At 38.8% G+C, this 22,158-nt stretch overlaps 1 protein-coding gene across 1 annotated transcript in view; it reads right to left on the reverse strand.

The window, feature by feature from the left end:
- The window catches only part of Vps50 (VPS50 subunit of EARP/GARPII complex), a 106,604-nt gene that overhangs the window by 21,995 nt on the left and 62,451 nt on the right, over positions 1–22,158 (reverse strand). Inside the window, exons 17-21 of the mRNA XM_028869789.2 lie at positions 21,647–21,737; positions 18,157–18,333; positions 13,758–13,876; positions 10,381–10,487; positions 326–447 (exon numbers count right to left, since the gene is read on the reverse strand). Of these exons, the coding sequence (XP_028725622.1) occupies positions 326–447; positions 10,381–10,487; positions 13,758–13,876; positions 18,157–18,333; positions 21,647–21,737 (616 nt within the window). The remainder of the gene's footprint in view (positions 1–325; positions 448–10,380; positions 10,488–13,757; positions 13,877–18,156; positions 18,334–21,646; positions 21,738–22,158) is intronic.

Genomic DNA, 22,158 nt, shown 5'->3' on the forward strand with positions numbered 1-22,158 from the left:
GGTCTGCACATTTTTCATTGCCAAAATATATCTCAAGGTTAGAAAAGGCTGTTTCACTTTTTCTGCCAAAAATATGAACAATATGCAATATTTATCATATCAAAGATTAAAATTAATATATAAACCACACAATTAGACAGACATCTGACAACAATTCCAAAATCTATGGATAATTCTCAATAGTGTTACCCACTCACACAAAATATAAAACTTACACATATATATGTAATCAAATATATATATAACTTAAATATAAAAAAACTTCCCATTTGAGAAAATGAATGTATTTGAAAAGAGATTATTTTCCCTCCAAAAGTTGACTTACTGAATCATTCCGACCAAAAAAGGTATATATTGCATACAAGTAATAATCAAACAGCTGGGACATAAAATGGATAACATCAAAGGCGATTGGCTTAAGAATGTTCATCATCTGCATGTACTTCCCTGAAAGGAAACAAGAACCCAAAAATTAATTAAAACAAAATTAAATTCTGTTACTCTATAATTACTGAAAGGCAATAAGAATGTTACATTAAAATATTTAAATAGTGAAATACTGCATTCCTCCTCACATGAGTGGAATTTCTAGTACTTGGCAGTAATTAAAAAGGTTCCAGCATCTCTGCAATGTTCTATAAGGCAGCTCTTCGAATGCTCCTACTACCATGTTTCCCTGCCATTATACTGTATTGCTTGCTTGTCAAATTCTGATGGACTCCTTCACTCTTCTGCAGATGACACTGTAAAAACACACAATCCTTGTTCTCAATGATTCTACTGAAAATATTGTCTTCAAAAATATTTAACTGCAGTAAGGTAATATAATATACAAGATACTTGAGAAAAAGGTTTTTTGTTTGTTTGTTTGTTTTATCCAGAAGATCACAGACACACAGCAAAAGTGAGAAAACTGAGAAAAGTGTCCACGGGAAGCAACACCCATGCCCTTCAAACTTAGCCCTGTGAAATCATGTGTCAAAGGTCAACAACATTTATCACGTCACAGCCACATAAGTTCAATACCCTCAAAAGTGTCAATAACACAAACACTCTTTCTTTTGAGAGAACCCTATGTCCTCTTCTAAACATCTGCTCAGACTGAGCTTCCCTCAAAATTAAGAGACAAATACCATTTACCAATTCATCTGAAGGACAGAAGAGGAGCGAGTGCAGTTTTAACTATCAAGAACACTACTCCAAGTCTCCAGTTAGGTTTCTTTTCTAACAGGAAATATGTAGACCCATGAAAAATGCTTTATCTATACTTCCTTTATAGACATAAAATATTAAACCAGACCATGTGTTGAATTTCAAAATAACCCAGGTCCTGGCTCAACTCCATGTAACCTGTAGCTATAGATTTTAAATTGGCACTATTAAAGATAACAAGATTAAAAAACAAAAACAAAAAAACATATATTAACTGCAGTAGAGGAAAAGAAAATGTCTGCTATCTATGCCATTTCTTCAAAGTGAGAGTATATTATCTTAACTTTTATGACAGAAAGTTCTAAGAGTCAGATGGTCAGGAAGAAAATAAATGCAAATATATCAAAGTGAAATAAAACCCATCAATCATCAATCAATCTATTCATATGACTGTTTGCAACTCTTTTGTTTAAAAATAACTTTCGCAATCATTTCATACATTCAGACCTTTCCCTAAAAGTCACATTTGAAAAATACCTGAAAGATTTGCTCCTTGAACATTTCAAGGTCACTCTGCCAGCATCTACTCAGCTACAAACACACAATTTTCTAAGCAGCATCTTGGTAACAGGTAAAGTAGCATGACCTCAGAAAGGAAAAGTATAAAAATAGCCTATTACTCCAGTCATTTAAAGAAAATAATACGTGATTAATTAGAAAATCAGTGCTCCTACACATCCAAAGTACACAACTTCTCTTCATCTCTACTAATATGAACCATTGCTCATATAATCCTAAGACACATAGATAATTTCTCAGTGGGTAAAAGCAATTTAAAATATATGCCTAAAAAAGCAAAACCATTTTTTCTTCAATACTAAAAAAGCAAAAAAGCATGAATCAATAAGCCCTTTTGGAATACAATAATGCATTTGGCCTTGTGTTAAAGTATGAAGAACTACACAGAGTCCCAGCTCTCACACCTCAAAAGCCTGCAGGTGAAAGATAGCATGGATCAGAGGCCCCCAGAGTATCAAAGTACACAACAGGGAGAAATGTCTTTCCAATTCAAGGAGGCAGAGCAGGCCCACAGTCTTTGGGTTCTGGGGAGGCTCGCATATATCCTCAGAGCTAACGAAATTAAAGACTTTACAATGAATTAAGCCCATGTCTATGAAGAGAAACAAGTAGGAAGGAAAAGAAAGGTAGGTTTGAAGAAAGAAAAGAGAGACAGACAGACATACACACAGAGAGATGAGGGGTGGGGGAGAAGAAAAGTCTCAAAATATTAGAATGGGTTGGTAAATCTTTGCCACAAAGGACCAAGTTGTAGGTAATTTCACCTTTGCACACCACATAGTCTTTATGGCAAATGTACTGTGCCACTGGTCTTTTTTTAAATCTGCTTAATTCTGCTACTATAAAACAATAGGGGCCAGCCACAGTTGGCAATGTGTAAACAAATGAGTATGCCTGTATTCTAATAAAACTTTATTTACAAAATGAATGTGGTCCATATGTAAGAGTTTGCCAATTCCTGTTCTAGAAAAAAAAGATGATGGATGGACAGAGCTGGGTCAATGGTTTATTGGTTAAGAGTACTGCTCTTGTAAAGTGCCAGAGTTCAGTTCCAAGAATACATGTTAGGAGAGTCACAACCCTATAAATCTAGCCCCAGGGGGATCCAGCAGCCTCTGCAGGCACTTGCACAAGCAAGAGCATGAGCATGTATGCCCGCACACGCACACACATTATTTAAGATAATCAAAATGCATCTTAAAAATAAAAATGATAGAAACAGGTTGATGGAAAACATTAAGATGCCAAAAAGTCATTAAAGGCGCCTTTGGGAAGGTGGAAGGTTCCCAGCCAGGCAGCGACTTCAGAGTCAAGCTAGCACAGCAGGTGAGGGACAGGCTGAGAGCGATGAAAGAGATCCATTGGAGACACCCCCAATGTCTTCCCATCAGCAGTTGGAGGAATGACTGCCAAGCTTACAAAACCAATGTCCTTAGGATTTCTTTCTTAAAAACAAAACAAAAAATTAAATAGCAGGTGACATTCTCAGTAGATGAAACAATGGGCTTCAAACCCATTGTTTCCAAACAAAAGGGCTAGAGGAACCAAGGGTTCTTCCTAAGCCCAAGAGGTCCCTGAAAATCAAACCCTTAAATGGCTTTGACAGGAAAGGAAGGGAGGAAGGGAGGCAGGCAGGCAAGTAGGCAAAAAGAAAGAGAAAAAAAAAAAAAGAGAGAAATGTTAATTTTGATCGCATACATTACATGGTTTTAAATTCCCAACAGGAAAGTAAAACCAAGGATTAAAAAGATTGGCATGATCTTTAAAAACCAAAGGGAATGTATTCTGTAGACAGAGGCTTAAATTCACATTCACTAGTGAATCTCTTTTTGATAAGGAAAATGCTGCCCAGACATAGGGTATCACTTCCTTGGCTCAATTCCAACACTGTGGTATCTACATACAACTTGAAGTCAAGAGACATGCCCTCTGGTGTTTTAACCTAAAACTCAAATGATGGGTAAATCTCCCCCACACCCCGCACCCTTCATGCCATTTGAGAGGGACCTCACATTGTGATTCTAGCCACTTTACCAATAAGCTCCTGAAAGTAGATTATTACTCTCAGACTAGTGTAACCTCAGGAAAAAATACCCTGAGAATGAACCCAATGGATAGACAGATGTCTTACGAGCCCATCCAAAGATCCTAACAGAATTTAATATAGACATCTGAGAAGTCTGGCATCTCCTGGTTCTCTGCCTCAGTCTTATAATGGTAAGTCACTGCATTAACCCATGCCTACCCCTAGTACAATGAATACTTTCCTCTGCGCAAAGGGCTCCAGCTTCAGTTCTCCGAAATCCCCTCTTGCCTTTACATCCCCTCATCCAGGCCAGCCAACAACTTCCTTTGTTCCTTACACCAGCTCATTAGACAAATGGGACTAATGGTTCACTGTCAGAGTTACCTAGACAGCCCCATTTGAAGGGTACCCCAAAAGCCACATCTGACAACCCCACTGAGCTTGAAACAAAACAGATGGACCACAGTGCCTAAATGTTAGTTAGGGACTCTTCAGAGGGGAGACTGATGAGAACGGGGGTTAGAACCTGGACAAGCAGACTTGGTGATAGAGTCCCCCAAAGCACCAGTTCCATGGATGTTTTTCGTTCCCTGGTCAGCAAAGACAAAGAGAGCTGTTTCCTTGTCTTCCCCAAATGAACGCCCTGCCTACAGACAGGTAACTTTTCCGTTTCTTCTCTCCAGTTTTCCTGTTGGGTGCTGGCCAGAGCCTGAGTATGCTTTCTTTGATCTTTTTGATGTTCTCACCATTGCTCTAAAGTGCCTTTGCCCTCCACGTGGCTGCTCCTCTGCCGTGTGAATGACCTCCGTGACTAACCCAAACATCATGGCTCTCTTTCTCCCTCTTAGGCTCCCATTTAGGAATCTATAATAAAGTTCTCTAAAATCAAACAAGACAAACGACCAGCTGAGCAACTGAACTTATTAAGAAAGCCAAGGCTTATGAAATGGGTACAGGCACCAGATTACAATCTACCTTACCTTGGGATTCAGGGCTCTGTTCCCATAAAGCAAAGGTTGCCAGGAAGCCGGCTGAGCCCACTTTATTCTGTAGAATAAATGCTTCTAAGCACAGATTTCACTGAGAGGCAGCAACTAGACCAAACCAGTTCAAATTCCTGGGAAGATTCCCATGACAGCTGTCTAGACCTTGACCTTAGACATGAGTAGATAATCAAACGCCACCAAGGGACTGACATTACAGAGAAGCTGGTGACAGAAAACAGAGTAAGATATGCAGCCACAGAAGAGTAGTCGTGGAGAGGACGGAGAAAAGCAGGGTGAATATGGAAGGACTCTCAGGGACTAGAAATAGAATTTTAAAAACCAACAAGCAAACAAATGGAATGGACAACAGAAGTCTCCTAAAAGGTCCTGGAAAATGACAAGAATATGGGAGAGGATTTAAGGGAAATTGAGAGTGCAGGGCCAAGTCAAGAGACTAGGCACCAGTGCAGCAGTGGGAAACAGGAGTTGTCTACATGGGGACAAGGGGAACACTCACAAAGTGCCAAAGAAAACAGACTTTTCGTGGAGAGTTCTGTTCACAGATGAACTGTCACTCAAAGGAAAGAGCACAACAAAGACATTGTCAGACCAACAGGAATGCAAAATATTTAGCGCTCACATTCCTTTTCTGAGAAATGACAAGACCAACAGACCAAGAGTCTACCTCTGTACTGCTGTCAGGGAGCTTTGGGGTGTCTCCTGCTTTTTCTCAGGAGCCACAGTATTCAGGGTGCTCCTGTGAGATTTACTACCTTGACAGATGCAGAAGGCATGGCCCTGAAGTCAGCATGCCAGCTTTAGAAAGAGTGTGGCCATTGCATCTGATATCCACTGAACAGTTAGCTAACACAACCCAGATGGTCAGGAGAGGCTGTGAATGCCATGCACTATGGGAAAGTCATATGTCTTCTTCCAAGCTATATGATCTCTTTTCTAGTCTGGGAATAACTTAACTCTGTCCAGAAATGGGAATTAGTATCCATGATTTCCCCTCTGGTTGAGAAGCATCGAAGTTAAGAACTTGTTGGCTTTAGGAAAGGACAGCCTGGATTCTCCCACCTACCCGACACATCCCATAAGGTCTCTGAGTTCCAGATGTTTAAAAAGGTTATTACAAAGAATTCCAAGACATCAAACATTCTCAGATGATACACAGGTTAGAATCTCAGCTGTTGGTGTTACTTTAAGAAAATTATAATTATGATGAATGCATTAGAAAGGAGCATGGGATGCTGCCTAATGGAAACCCAGTCCAACCTAAAGATAGGGAAAAGCTTCACAGAAACACTTCAACCCTTCTTCACAACTCCAGACCTAGGGAAAAGATACAGAAGGACAGAAAAGAAACCAAAGGTAAGCATGGACACAACCTAGGATTAAGAGACATGGCAGTCTGCCTTGGCCAACTCATCAATAGAAGACAGAGAAGAATGTGGCTACCTCCAGAACAACACAGCCAAGGAAACAGGCTCTCCTCAATCAATATCCACACCTCCTATGTGGGAAAGGGAATGCAGAGGGTAAAGGAAGCACCCAGGGTGGAGGGAATTCCTGGCACTCGGGTAATGACCATTGGGAAAGAGCCTCCCTAATAGTCAAAATTTTAAACATTAAGGTTCTATAGACACTGGAGATCTACAAAAGTGAAATAATCTAAAGCTGTTTTTAAAGCAAATTTATATATTATAATAACATGTATGAAATAGCAGTATTAATGTTAATATTGTATACAGTCTAAAGAGCGCATACATTTTTCCTTACACACCATGTATGAAAATACTGCTTTCTAATTTTAAAATGAGCTTATGTCTCCACCATGGGGTCTTTTTCAGTAGCTCTTACCTACCTTTTGGCCACATTTTCCCTGATCTTATTTCCCACCCCCACCCAACAAGCTTGACACATGCCTACCAGCTGAACCACAGTGCGCTCTAAACATTCCATGTGTTGCACACATTGTTCTTTCTATTTAGAATGGCTTTATCAATTTCCTCATCTATGAGAATATATTCAACTTTCAAAGTCCACTAGAATGTCAGCCCCATTCCCAATAAACCATTTAATCATTAAATGAAAGGGGGAAAATTAATCATTCTTTCTCCCTGTCTCTTCTCTGCTTATTTATGCTGATAAAATAGCCTAAGTTTTCTCTTTGGTGTGTTATTTCCTATGTTGGTCTCATTAAGTGCAAGGACTAAGTCCTTTCCATGACTCTTATATCCAGTAGAGAGCAGATTGCCTGAAACAAAGCAGAGATGCTCAAAAGAAGAGTAAAAAGATTAAAACATAACTTCCTTATTATAGAAAAGTAGGTAAGAGATATAAACAAGAGTTCAAAAATAAATAGAAATGTAGTTTAACATATGAAAAGATGCTTGAACTCAATCATTCTTAAATCCATATTTGAATGAGATGTCACTTAGCATATTGGACCGACATTTCAATCTATGCGATGAACAGTGTTAGTGAGACTGAGAAACCAGTCCTCCCAGATTGCTGGCAGAAGGGCAAATGAATAGAACTTCTGCAGTCAAACTGAGAATGACTATCAAGCTGACAAGGTGTACACTCTTTAATCTAGTTTGTCCTAAAGTTGTATTTTCACATGAGCAAAATTATTTCTTCCAGAATACTTGTCGTACCACGGTTTGTCATGTCATGTCATGTCAAACGAAACAACAAATGTTCAAAGATAGAGAGTGGTAAGTGAAGTTACACACATCTACACGTCAGGAGAGAATGTAGAAGAGAAAATGGAACACATTGCAATATACCATACCAAGATATTGTCAACGAAACCTCATGGAATATGAAATGAGGAAAGGGCATGATAAAGAATAGTATGCAGAGTGTGATAGAAGTCTTGAAACCAAAGTAAAATCAACCAAATAAGGAGGTGTATACTATACACACTTGGAAAAGCACATGAGCACTTCTAGTAGAAAATAGGAGAAAGTTGGGTGCTTTCTCCAAAGAAGGGGATCTGGACTTTAAGGGTTTTGTTTAAGCTTGGAGGCATTTTAATTTTAAAACTCTTCTATACATTATCTTTCAAATTAAAATCCTCAGTAGTAAAACAAATAATAAAATAACAATGGCAGTGAAAAACAAATGTGCCAATGAAGGAATGGATCTCTTCCATCGTATGCAGGCCACACTAGCCACACCACAGCCACACTCTGCCGCAGTATCCCTAAGACCAATTTGCTTTCATTTTAAGTGCAGAGGTTTGAGTGTGTATTTGTTGTTATAAGCTCTATAAATGTTAGAAGTATGGCCTCTGCCAACGTATCTCCTGTCTTTCGAACCTATCAACCACGTTCAAGTGAAAGATGCCTCAAGGAGCAAACCCTTGAGTGCCAAAGCCCCGGTGAGACAGACAGACAGACAGGCTCTCTAAGAGCTTCTCACAGGAACACAGACAAGCCTTTCTGCTCACATGGCACATCCTGCCATCACTCCTCCCCATCAGTAGGAAGCCTCCCCAGCCTCTGAAATGGGGGGCCCCACTAACTTTTTTCTCTTATTTACACAAGGAGAAGCACTACCTTTGCTATTCAGTCTTCAATCATTCAGCAGTTAGAGACACCCCTCACCTCCCGACCTCCCAGCCCCCCTCCCCACCTCCAGCCTCTCACCCCCACCTCCTGCCCTTGCCTTGAGTGGCTCTCCTCAAACTCTACTCTATGTGTATTCACAAACTAATGAGAAAGGCACCCGCAGGACAGACAAGTCCACAGAGGGGAGATGGGGGTGGGACAATAAGATAGGAATGATTTCTAATAGACACAGGAGAATACACACCTTCAAATTCCTACATCAACCAAAAAGGGAAGTTGTGTCTGATGCTTGGATTTAACAGAAGGAAACAAGACAGCATCCTTGCTCACTTTGTTTTAATGTAATAAGATATTCAGACTAAGATGCAATGACTCCTCTAGTCACTTGAACTGGGTAAGGTTTAAAAAGAAATAAGACCCTTTCTCTGTGGCCAGCAGCATTACTTTCGTTGTTTCCGCATTCCCTATCAGGATATTATCCACATCTCTTGGCCACAGCACTGCCCCAAACACTTCCTGTGGCTAAAGCTGATATGGCACAGCTGCTTCTAATTTAACACATTCAGCAAAACCAGACAAACTATCTCAAGCAGTGTAGGCAATACATAAAAAAACTTCTAAGTCCCAGGAAGTTAAGAAAGACGACAAGGCTCCTGCCAGGTTTCGAGGACCTATCATAAAGAGCACAGAAGTGAGTGTGAAGGCCGGGGGTGGAAGGCAGCAGGAAGTGCAGACAAAAGACTACCTTCACATATTTGAGAAGTGACAGTGCAAAAACTCGAGCACAAAAAAGGCTCCTTTAGTCAGACCAATTCTAACAAATAGAACCAGGAAAAGAATCTGATTCAGCACAGGGAAGGAACTTTTAGCAATAGATCAGTCTAAGAGTAGAATAAGTAGCCTTGTGATTAGCTTCGAGCGACTCTGAGTCATCAAACAAAAGCTTGACAGGCATCACATATTATGGACAACCACTGAAAGAAAATCTCATTTGGGGGGACTTATACCAGATGACCTCTCAGCACCCTTCCAATTCTGGTTCTGCAAATTCTAAAGAGTTATTCATGCCAATTCTGCTACTTCTCCTGGATAAAAGAAGAAAAGCTAATTCTCCTGACAATAATTAGCCACAGAATGGCTTTTTAGAATCTGTCTTTTTTTCTGGGGCTTGAAAATGTATACCTTTTCTTCTTATTTCAATATGACTTTTGCATATTTTTCTCTAAAGAACATAGTTTAGACTAAAGCATTTTGCACATTTTATCATATTCATTGATGATATTTAGAAATTATCTTAAATAACACAGAGCATTTCATCAGAACTGAAGTCACTCAAACAAGGCAGTAGATAAATGGCATCTTTACAAATAGAACACAGAGATCCTGCAGCCACCTGGTAAATCCCTGATTGGTGTAGACAGCCCTGTGAGAGAAACTCTCCTAACTTATCTGTCAAATGTATGGACCTATTTGTGAAATATAAAGGCTGAAAGAATGCAAGATGTTGATATACCGACATTAAAAATCGATATCCCCCTTGGAGCTGTATGTTTAGGATGGCATTTGTTCCTGTTTGCCTTCGATGAGATCATCTAAAGGTCTCATCTGTAACGAGACACATCCTGCAACTGGGATGTTTCCTCTGTGAAACCCTCTGTCTGAGAAGAGCAGGCAATCACTATTCACTCTGCTTATCTGACAGGAAGGCTGGGAAGCTCTATGAGGCAATTAAACTGAAAAATATGGTGCTGTGAAACTGGCACTATCACCTTGTACACAGACCTCTAACTCAATCAACTGGAATGCTTCAGAAAAATTAGAAGATACAATAACTGAAAAAGTCGCTAACTGAAGAAGTAAATGGACAGTGACATCTGTGGACGACTGTGTGAGCACTCACAAGATAGCAAGCTCTGACATGGAAGACTCTTAAGTCCTTCCCTGCAGCAGACACTAAGTAATCATCCAAAGAAACTTAAGTAAAACTATTTTGGTAACTAAAGCAAACTAACGTAACTGAGGTAACTTTTAAAAATAGAAAGGTACAGCTACTCACCAACAAGTCTTATTACATTCAATGTTGTGTTTGTTAAGATGGGCGCGTTCACTTTATTTAGACTGTAATCTGATTTCTTCCTGCTCTTAAGGGTCTCTCGTGAAACACTTCATATGGAAAACAAGGGAGAAATGCCTTTAGATTGCAGACTAATAAACCAGTCAGTTACTCTGCTTTTTGTCTAGCTCCTACTCACAAATTAGTTACTGAAATCCTACACACAGGTTAACTCACAGCCCAGAGGGAGGAGAAGTAATAAACAAAGTAATGAAGTTCTAGAAATGTATTTCTTTGATTCTAGGCATTCTGAAGACTCCACCTTAAGTACCTGTCAACATTTGTATCTCTTTACTGAATTCAGTTTTCAAATTCCAAATAGTCTGCTATTTTATTCCACTTTCGTCTGTGTTTTTTTGGACACCACTCTGCTGTGGAACAATCTTTGTACACTGTGAATATGTATTACTTGCATTGGTTAGTAAAGAGCTGACTGGCCTATAGCTGGGCAGGAAGAGATTGGGCAGGAGAGCCAGGCTAGCAGGACACTGGGAAGAAGGGCACAGTCTGAGGAGTCCCAGGCCAGGTGCAGAGGAAGTAGGATGTATAGAAAATGAGGTAACAAGCCATGAGCCATGTGGTAGAACTTAGATGAGAAATATGGGTTAATTTAAGTTGTGAGAGCCAGTTAGTAACAAGTCTAAGCTATCAGCCGAGCATTTATAATTAATAGTAAGTGTGGTTACTTGGGAGCTGGCTAGAGGGACAGAAAAGTCTGCCTATACCACTCAGTCATTTACTGTTCTCTTCTTTTAAATTCCTTAAGTTGTTTGTTATGTTTTTAACTCCTTAGGATCCCCGATGAAGTGAGTATTCTTTCAAGTTGTGAGTCCTGGGGTTCATCTAGAGGATTACAGTTGTTTTTGTGATGTGCCTTAGGCAGATGGGCTGCTTTTATTGTATGTCCGATGTGAGGCTGAGCCAGTAAAGGAGCTGTGCACTAAGCCTGGTGTATGGGAATGGCAATCATTCTAAAACCTGCATCATTTCTGAAACACAGGTTTTTCTATCAAAGTTATACGCCTAGGCATAAATGTATCAAATCTCTGGATTTCAGAAACTTATGAGAAAAAAAAAAGCCTCTATGGCATTGGAATTAAAGGAAGATATGATGACTGAGTATGAGGTTAATGGGTGACAGCATTTTCAAAAGCAAAGCAGAAATTATATGGTAAGGCCACTTTTTAAAGGGTATGAGGTCATAGGGAAAGTTGAATATAATCAAAATGAATGAAATTCTCAGAAATTAGTAAAAATACTTTGAAAGGGTGTGGTTATATAACAGGTAGAGAAAACAGAGTTGACCAGAACTTCACCATGCTGCCAGGTACAATACATGGGCAAAGGCAAGTGCCAGGGAAGAGGCAAGCAGAGACCAGGCCACCAAAAGCATCAAGCCTGAGGAGTACAGGGGTTCTCTAAATGCAAAGGTGAGCCAATAAAATATAAACCAGAGAAAACACCATGGAAGTGAATCAAATTTATATCTAAGAAAAAACTCTAAATGCACAGCTAGGAACAGTTTAAAGGTGAGAAAGTCTGGAGACAAGGAGCTAAAGCAACTCCAGCAAAAATGAAAATCCACATCCATGAGCAGCAGACACTACCTTACATGTCAATTTCAACTAAAACAGAGCTTTCCCTTTGGCCAAAATATTTCCTAAACATATCCAATAATAAATTCAACAAAATCATCCTGTTCAGCTCAAAGATCTGTTAATGTTTTAAATATGCAAAACCCAATAAAACCAAACCTTCCCAATCAATATATTTACAACTATATGGACTGCTTACAATTGAAGAATTATCTCAGTCAAGGTTCCAAGTTTATCAATTATTAACTAAGTGTAAAGTATACTTAAATCTATCATTTAAATATATGTGTGCTATTAATTAAAAATATCTGACATTAACTCACTTCAGCATAAAAACACCAGGTCCATTGAAAAGGACAGAGGTGACAAAAATTCTTAATAAAATTATCATAGTTTTGAAGAGTAGAGGTTATCATAAAACAAAACCTAATCCTAGCAGGGAACCTTAATAAAATCAAATACAGACTCCAAAAGACTGGAAAAGTAGAGGAGACACTGTATTTACAAGATCAGTGCAAAAATGATTGATCTCTAAACTGAAAGCTCTTTGATTAGGCTCAATATTTTCATGAGATGATAGAGTAACTTTTACAATTTGAGAAGAGATTAGCTTGTGGTAATATTTCTTATTCTGTTAATTACACTTATTTGTTGGGGTGGCAGTGGCGTGGGTGCCGCGGTGCATGTGTGGAGGTCACAGGGCAATGACAGGAACAGGTCCTTTTCTATCATGTAAACCTGGGGCTCAAACCCGGCTCCTCACACCTGGTGACAGATGCCTTCACGCACTAAGCCATTCCACCGGCGCGATTCTCTAATTCTCATAAAGAAACGAGCACATGGACGGAGAAAATTTTATGAGACCCCAGTGCTAGACAAAGAGCTACAGGCAATTATTGGCTGCTAAGAGAGTGAAATCAGTCTGTCTCAGCGACAAGCCCCTTAGAGGTTATGTAATCCCAAATGGTCAGCCCTAAAGCCATATATCAACGATCAACATAAAATGGACTGAGCAGACTATATTGTGTGCATGTGTGTACGATGGATGTGTGTAACAAAAATACTTAAAAAAGACTTCATGAATTTGAGAAGGAGTAAAGAGAAACATGAGAAGACTTGGAAGGGGAAGAAGATGAGCTGGAAATGATGTAAATGTAGTACTCATATATTAAAGTCAATAAAATAAATAAAAACTTTAAAAAGAAATTAGAATATTGCTGCAAAAATCAATGGCAATGACACATGCACAAAGATATCATAAGACATTGCTCTGTGCAATCAATGTACAAAAAAAGAAAAAACAGGTTGGTATCTGTGAAGGAAAGTGTTCTGTGGGACAAAACCATTGACTGAATGAGCAAATTTCAGAGTAATTTTTATAATGTTAAATACACTGTATAAATCAAAAGAAAACATTTAAGCATGTTTAGCAAAGTAGGATCAACAAATACTTTCTGAGCCAGTAACAGTCAAATTCCATCAAGTAAACTGATTTGTGGAACACCAAGTTAGGCTTTGCTTAACTTGAGTTTTTCATGTAAGTATTTTATTCTTTTTCCTGAAATTTCACCATTATTGGGGGAAACCTACCCACTCAAGTCTTTCAGAAATCATATTTTTAAGGTACATGAATTGCCGCATTATCAGTAACCACTTAAAATTTTAATTTTTGTTCTCTCTTAACCTTCAAAGGAACGTAAGAACCACCCAGTCCCCATCAGTCACCTCTTCACAGGCACATCGCCTGTCTGCTCATCCACATAATCCCGCTTCAGCTCTTCAGGAACATCACTGTCGCTGTCATACTCCTGATAGGCACTCTTCTCCTGCTCATCAGACTCATACTGAAGAGAACACAGTGGAATATGCAACAATGGCACACAGGATCACTTTACTGCAGTCTCTCAACACAAAAACATGTGCAAGTTTAAAGAAATGGCTAAAGGAAAATTCTTAATGTAGTTTTAATTTCACCATGAAGAATCAAATTCTCCTCCCATTTTCCTTTTTCATCTTACTTTAACCAGCTCAAAAGTAAAAGAAAACAAAAATATCATTTGTGTTGCTTATTTGTAAAAGAAAACTTAAACCAAACATTCACAGCCACAACTAATACCCCACTGGACCTCAAAGAAGGAAGAATGTATGTATTTTAGACTTAAAACTATCTTCTGATGGCTTTGTAATATTTGCTTTCAAGTTGTGAGCTCTTTAGAAGGTTGAGGATCCAATTCTAGCCCTAGCACCACTACTTCAGCTTCATAAATACACTCAGCATACAACTGATCGTCTCACTATGAGGATGTTCAGCTGCATGAAGGGCTGAGAAGGCAACACTTAGCAGCAAGAGGCCTCCTAGGAGGCTCACTGCTGAGATGAGGATTCCTTCCTGACATCTTCCTTGTCCTTATGGCACTATGGACCAATGCAGCAGGGAAGCAGTGGTAACACACTATCATCATCATCAGTGTCAGACATGCACTGACTAAATACTGGCGAGCATGCCCTGCAGCTTTGACCATGTACTGTGCCAAGTTCTCTCAGTAAATCTATCTCTTGAATCCTAAAAACTCCATATATAGCTTAACCACATACAGAGTTAAGTCTTAACCTCCTATATATAGCTGAGGAGACCAACATGATGACAACATGGACAGAAGTTTGTGCCCCTAATTCAATTACTTTTGGATAATCTGTTCCTGGGTTATAATGTCAGGCCTTATTCAGATATGAACCAGAGTCTCAAGAACTTAGATTGTATCTGGAAAGATTAGATTCTACACTAAAAATTGTTTTTTAAAAAATCATGACATTTCCCTGTATTTAGATATAAGGTGATCCTATCAACATACAGACAAAAATTCTGCTCAGGAGGCAGAGGCAGGCAGATCTCTGTGATTTCAAGACTAGCCTGGTCTACATATTGAGCTCCAGGTCAGTCAGAGTCAGAGAGAAACCCTGTCTCAAAAATCTGCCCCAAATAGGTTTCAAAACTAAAATAGAAAACTAAAAATAGATCTTCTCAGACCTAAACAATTCTCATTTGGTTTCATCAAGTATAAAATTAAAAATCATAGAGGGTTCCTCTGGAAATTACAGAGAACAAAAGGACAAACCAAGTAGTATCCTGGGTCAAATGACATGATTTTGAAAGCAGGCTGCAGAAGACTGTGAGACAGGAACTGTTCTCTACTACAAATATGAACAGACCAGGAGGCACAAATGTAAAGTAAGTAGTCAAGGCCCACACAGCTAACAAACTGGTGTGATGTTACTGCATCTAAACCCTTCCTACCAGCTAAGCAATTCCTATACTGAACATTATTTCAAGCTGCTCAAAGGATTGCTAAAAGATCACACTTTGGAATCCTAACTCTAAAACCCTTGTCAGGCAACTAGGTCGTAATTCTGTGGTGGTTTGAATATAAATGGTCCAATATATTTGAATGCTTAGTTATCAGGGAATGGCACTTTTTTTTTTTAAAACTTTGGGACAATGTCTTATGTAGGCTGGCCCCAAACTTTTGAACTCCTCATGTACCAGAGGGTGACCTTGATTTTTTTTTAATTTTATTTTATAATTTAATTTTACATATCAGCCATCAGTCATGGATTCCCGTCTTCCCTCCTCCAGGGCAAGGACTCCCCTGGGGATTCAGCTCAGCCTGGTAGTTTCAGTCCAGGCAGGTCCAGTCCCCTCCTCCCTTCACCCAGGCTGAGCAAAGTGTCCCCGCATAGGCCCCAGGTTCCAAATAGCCAGCTCAGGCACTGAGAACAGGTTTTGGTCCCACTGCCTGGGGGCCTCCCAAACAGTTCAAGCCAATCGACCGTCTCACTTATCCAGAGGACCTGATCCAGTGGGGGGCTCCTCAGCTATTGCTTCATAGTTCATGTGTTTCCATTCGTTTGGCTCTTTGTCACTGTGCTTTTTCCAACCTTGGCTTCAACAATTCTCCCTCACACAATCCCAACTCTTTCTCACCGATTGGACTCCTGGAGCTCCACCTGGGGCCTGGCCATGGATCTCTGCATCCACTTCCATCAGTCACTGGATGAGAGTTCTACCATGACAGTTAGGGTGGTGTTTGGCCATCCGATCACCAGAGTAGGTTAGTTTGGGCTTTCTCTTGACAATTGCCAGTAGTCTGTTGTGGAGGTATCTTTGTGGATTTCTGGGGACCTCTCTAGCACTTTGCTTCTTCCCATGGGGTCTTCATTTATCATGGTCTCTTTTTCCTTGTTCTCCCTCTCTGTTCTTGATTCAGCTGGGATATCCCGCTCCCCTAAGCTCTCTTTCCCTCGACCCTTGCCCTTCATTACCCCCCTTCATGTCCAGTTTGCTCATAAAGATCTCATCCATTTCTGTCGTTGGGTGATCCCTTTCTTGGGGTCCTCTTTTCTAGGTAGCCTCCCTAGAGTTGTGAGTAGCAGTCTAGCCATTCTTTGTTTTACATCTAGTATCTACCTATGAGTGAGTATATACCATGTTTGTCTTTCTGAGTCTGGGTTACCTCACTCAGGATGTTTTTTTCTAGATCCATGCATTTGCCTGCAAACCTCATGATGTCATTGTTTTGCTCTGCTGAGTAGTACTCCATTGTGTATATGTACCATATTTTATTTATCCATTCTTCAGTTGAAGGGCATCTAGGTTGTTTCCAGGTTTTGGCTATTACAAATAATGCTGCTATGAACATAGCTGAGCATGTGCCCTTGTGGTATGATTGAGCATTCCTTGGGTATATGCCCCCAAAAGTGGTAGAGCTGGGTCTTGGGGGAGACTGATTCCCAATTTTCTAAGAAAGCGCTATGTTGATTTCCAAAGTGGCTATACAAGCTTACATTCCCACTAGCAGTGGAGGAGAGTTCCCCTAGCTCCACATCCTCTCCAGCATAAGCTGTCTTCAGTGTTTTTGATCTTAGCCATTCTGACAGGTGTGAGGTGGTATCTCAGAGTCATTTTGATTTGCATTTCCCTGTTGTGGGATGGTCTGTATGTCAAATGCTCTGATTGGTCAATAAATAAAACACTGATTGGCCAGTGGCTAGGCAGGAAGTATAGGCGGGACTAACAGAGAGAAGAAAAGAAAGAACAGGAAGGCAGAAGGAGTCACTGCCAGCCACTGCCATGACAAGGAGCATGTGAAGATGCCGGTAAGCCATGAGCCACATGGCAAGGTATAGATTTATGGAAATGGATTAATTTAAGCTATAAGAACAGTTAGCAAGAAGCCTGCCACGGCCATACAGTTTGTATGCAATATAAGTCTCTGTGTTTACTTGGTTGGGTCTGAGCGGCTGTGGGACTGGCTAGTGACAAAGATTTGTCCTGACTGTGGGCAAGGCAGGAAAACTCTAGTTACATTTCCCTGATGATTGGGGATGTTGAGCAATTCCTTAAATGTCTTTCAGCCGGGAATGGCACTATTTGAGAGGTATTAGGAGGTGTGGACTTGTTGGAGAAAGCCTGTCACTGTGGGTGGGCTTTGTAGTTTCAAAAGCCCATGCCAGGCCCAGTGTCTCTCTTTTTCTGCTGCCTGTAGATCTAGGTGCAGAACTCTAGGAACTTCTCCAGCACCATGTCTGCCTGTGTACCACCATGCTTCCCACCATGAGGACAATGGACTAAACCTCTGAAAGTGTAATCCAGCCCAATTAAAGCTTCCTTTATAAGAGTTGTTCTGGTCATGGTGTCTCTTCACAGCAATAGAAAACTGATTAAGACAATCTTACTCTCAGATAAAAAAGACATGGAATAAAATACCAACTTGGTTACTCAGAAAGGAGTCATGACAGAAGTATAGGTACATCAGTCCCTCAGTCATCTCTCTGTGTAAGCTACCAAAATATTTCAATGAGAAGACTTATACCATGACTAGGTAAATACACTGATAAGAATATCAAGCCAACAAGAACAAATTTATAGTTCAGGCCACCATTGTGAATAAACACAGTGTAGAGTCATTATCTACACAAGGCAAGGCATTCTGTAGGGACACATTATACGGCAAGAATATGAGCAGTAAACAGATGAGCAATCCAGCAAGTTAGCATTTCACTTCCGAACACTTTTAAAAAGAAAACTCACTTCTGTTTCACAAAGCATTTTAAAAACATCACATACCCCATTAGAAGCCAAGACATCTTCTGTTTCTTCATCTTTGTGGTTGGCTTGAATTTCAAATGGATTCCCACCACTACAATACTGCTCAAACAAAGTCACAGGTTTTGAAGAAGTTGCCAATGGCTGCTTACTCGGTGAAACTGATGGGGAGCGAGACTGTTCCAGGAATTTAAATTCCTACACATTGAGAAAGGATGAAATAGCTGTTAGAAAAATAATAAAATCTAAGCATACAAACTTATCCCCTTAATGTAAATAAAGAGTTAGACCAGGGGGAAAAACATGATCTTCAAGTTATTCCTCTTTACATCTTACAAGTCGTCTGAGATCACAGTCTTGGAAACACATAACCATTCTAAAAGACAGATTAGTCAAGAGTACCACTTAAGTCAGAGTGGCCTGGTCAAGCAACTCCGGCCTTCCATAAAGGAAAGTTAGAGACACATTCTGAAATGACGAGAAATTTGAATGACAGAGCCACAGAAGTCCGGGCAGCATACTTTTTAACCCACAATATCCTTCAAGGGAGCAACTGCTAAGACACTGCTGACTCATGCTTGCACCATGTAAGACATTCTTGCCACTACAGCAAGAGGATCCAGTACATATCTATCTTTTTATGTTGGTACCTGCAACTATCATTTACTTTCCTTTACAGACCAAGAAGCAAAGAGCACAAACACTCATTTGGCCAGATGTGTCTTCTGCTCCTAGACTGCTATAGTCAGGCCATTATGAATGCCACCTGCTTTCTCTTTGAGTCCATTTCCTCATCTTTAAAATGGGAGGACCAATCCAGACTGGAGAAATAAAAAAATGACAGAGCTAAAAAGATGCAATACCTGATCCAACTTCCACATCACAAAGATGAGCAAACTGAGGCAGTCTGGAAAGACTGAGTGCCAAGTTCAAGGCTACAGCTAACTGGAGAAAAGATTCAAATAATCTCTAAAGTTCATCTGAATTACAAAGCTCTTGACTTGACAACTTACCACAAAATAAACATTTTTCTACACCTAACAATATTAACCCAAATTTAAATGTCTGTCATACTCAGTACTCAGTATTAATCTTGAAAGGTCCAAGGGCAGTATTAAAAAGTTCCTTAAATTTCTACAAAGTACACTGACTTGTTCACTCTATCATTACACCATGTCTCAGCCCCAGCTTTCTTTATAAATTTCAACTACATGTTAAATCAGATCCAATACAAAGCTTGAAAATCATGACACTATTTTTATAATTCTAAACAAGTGTTTAATATAACATAATTTTTTTTACAAATCGACAGGAATGCATGTGAATAAAAAGTTTTAAATGGTTTTTAAGGCAACCATTTTGAAAAAAATAATGCTTGCTTAGTCAGAAATGACATGTTTCTAGTAAAAGTTCTCTTACAATTATACCAACTACACATTAAAATATGCAGCATCAATCTATTAATTAACCTATTAAATAAAAATTCAATAAAATTATTTAAATACATACTCTAAAATGTTAAGCTTAAAAATTTAAATGTTAAGGAATCATAACTATTTTAGAAGTCACAGATTCTGTTAATTTAATGTCATTTCATTGATGCCAGTTACAATTTATGTTACTTTTGTTGTCCTTGAGCACATACTCGTCACTGCTGTTAGTATTTTTACTATTGTCATATTAGGAAAGCAATATGCTAGGACTGGATATGAAACTACAGAACATAAAGACTATCTCCTATTAAAATTAAACACAGGGAGAAATATCTCAGCACTGAGAGCACTGGCTGATCTTTCAGAGGATCTAGGTTCAAGTCCCAGCAGCCACATGGCAGCTAACCACTGTCTTTAATCTCAGATCCAGGGGAGCCCAGGGCCTCCTACGGCTGCCACATGTGCACACCGACATACATGAAGGCAAAGCACCCGTATATAGAATAAAATTAAAACACAATAATAACCACATGTGGAACACCAACATACACGAAGGCAAAGCACCCGTATATAGAATAAAATTAAAACATAATAATAATAAAGTACTTTTTAAATATATCCACTTTTTTTTTTTTTTTATCTTCTTCTAGAAGCCATTCCACCTGAAGAAAACCATCAAACACAATGTACTCAGGCCACGGACTACAACACAATCTTTGATGCAGGAATATTTACGACATTGTATTTCAATCAAACCAGTTAAAGAGTTTTTCACAACTATTCTTTACAAAGAACCTAACTAACTAATAAAATTAGCATTTCTTATAAGTGTTCCTTTCATTTATGAAGCATTTTGTCAATACAAGCAAATCTGTAACCGTGCTATAACTTAAGTGCCCATTCATGCCTTCAAAAAATTGCTAGTATTTTATATCTATAAATAAGCATCTGTGTGTGTGTGTGTGTGTGTGTGTGTGTGTGTGTGTGTGTGTTCAGAAGCCTTTATTCAACACAATAGTAGCAGACATTTTTAAAGAACTTTAATGGGTGATTGCTAATATATTTGAATACACATAATGAGAGACCCTGAAGATAAGACATAAAATCAAACATAAAATTCACATAATCTTCTTAAATACCCTGTAAAATTGTCAGAAAACATTTTAAAATATATTTATTTATTTATTTTTGGCGCGCGCTCGTGTGTGTGTGTGTGTGTGTGTGTGTGTGTGTGTGTGTGTGTGTGTAGACAGGGTTTCTCTGTGTATTTTTGGTGTCTGTCCTAGATCTCACTCTGTAGACCAGGCTGGCCTCGAACTCGCAGAGATCCGCCTGGCTCTGCCTCCTGACTGCTGGGATTAAAGGCATGCACCACTGCCGCCCGGCTTTAAAATATTTTTTTAAAGCAAACAAAAGTTTCTTATGGTGGAATATCAATATCCATTTGTTATGCCAGAAAAACAAATACTTTTTTGAATATAGAAATTGAACATAACAGTAAACAAGGAAAACTATACTTTTTTTTTAAAGTATTAAATATAGATTATCATTTTCTATTTGATCTAAAACAGACGTGAGAATGAAATTACTCCTTATGAATTTGACAGGATTATTTAAACATACTTCTATACTTAATAATATGGATCAATCATGGTATTAATTATGGACACATACATTAAGCATCCTTAATCTGAGTGAAATTCAAAATGCCTCCACATTTGAAATAAAAAAGCATTTTCATCACATGGTACCAAAATACAACTGACTCATTTTCTGAAAAACTTATATAAAACAGTGGGTTCCCTTTTGATTTCAAAAGAAAATTCATTGTAATTGTTACTTTCTTTAGTCAAAAGTGTTTACTGAAGCATGTAAGACCAACGTTGTAAAGTAGACTTAAGTCCATCAGCAGTTAATTCTTATCAAATGGCCATTAGGAATCCCTTTCAAGGAAGGAGCTCAAGAAGTTGTTATTAAAAAAAAAAAAAAAAAAAAAAAAAAACAAACAAACAAACAAACAAAAAACCCTAAAAGTAATTACTAGAAGACACATTTCTCTGTTCTTGAGAAAAACTTACATGAAGCTGCAAGATGCTGAAATTTGACTTAACAGGGCAAAGCTCCCACGTCTCATTCTCTAAAAACATTCTCAGTTCATCAAGTCGTATTCTTAAAGAAAAGAAAAGAACACAAATAGTCTTAAGGAATAATGGAGCAGGAAATACAAGAACTGAGGAAACAAAATACAATGTAACAACAGAATTATCATCACCATAATCACCTACAAAAACCATTCACATTAGCACATAAACTACAAGAGTGTGCTTCTGTTAGTTACCCTATGATCCTTAAGAAAAACATAATAAACATATGTCAAATATTTACTAAGCTGAATATTTTTGAAAGTGTAAAAATGATGTGTAAGAAATACAATTTTTATTAAAGAACTAAATTAAAACCTGTCACTAACTCATGCACTTAAATTTGTCTTAACTATTCAAATACCAAGTCTGAAATAGAAAAACAACTATCAGGTCATATAAAATCACAAATATTTATGTATTAGTGTTTCATAATGTGACTAAGCGAC

The sequence above is a fragment of the Peromyscus leucopus genome, chromosome 3 (genome assembly GCF_004664715.2).
Source record: "Peromyscus leucopus breed LL Stock chromosome 3, UCI_PerLeu_2.1, whole genome shotgun sequence".
Classification (NCBI taxonomy): Eukaryota; Metazoa; Chordata; class Mammalia; order Rodentia; family Cricetidae; genus Peromyscus; species Peromyscus leucopus.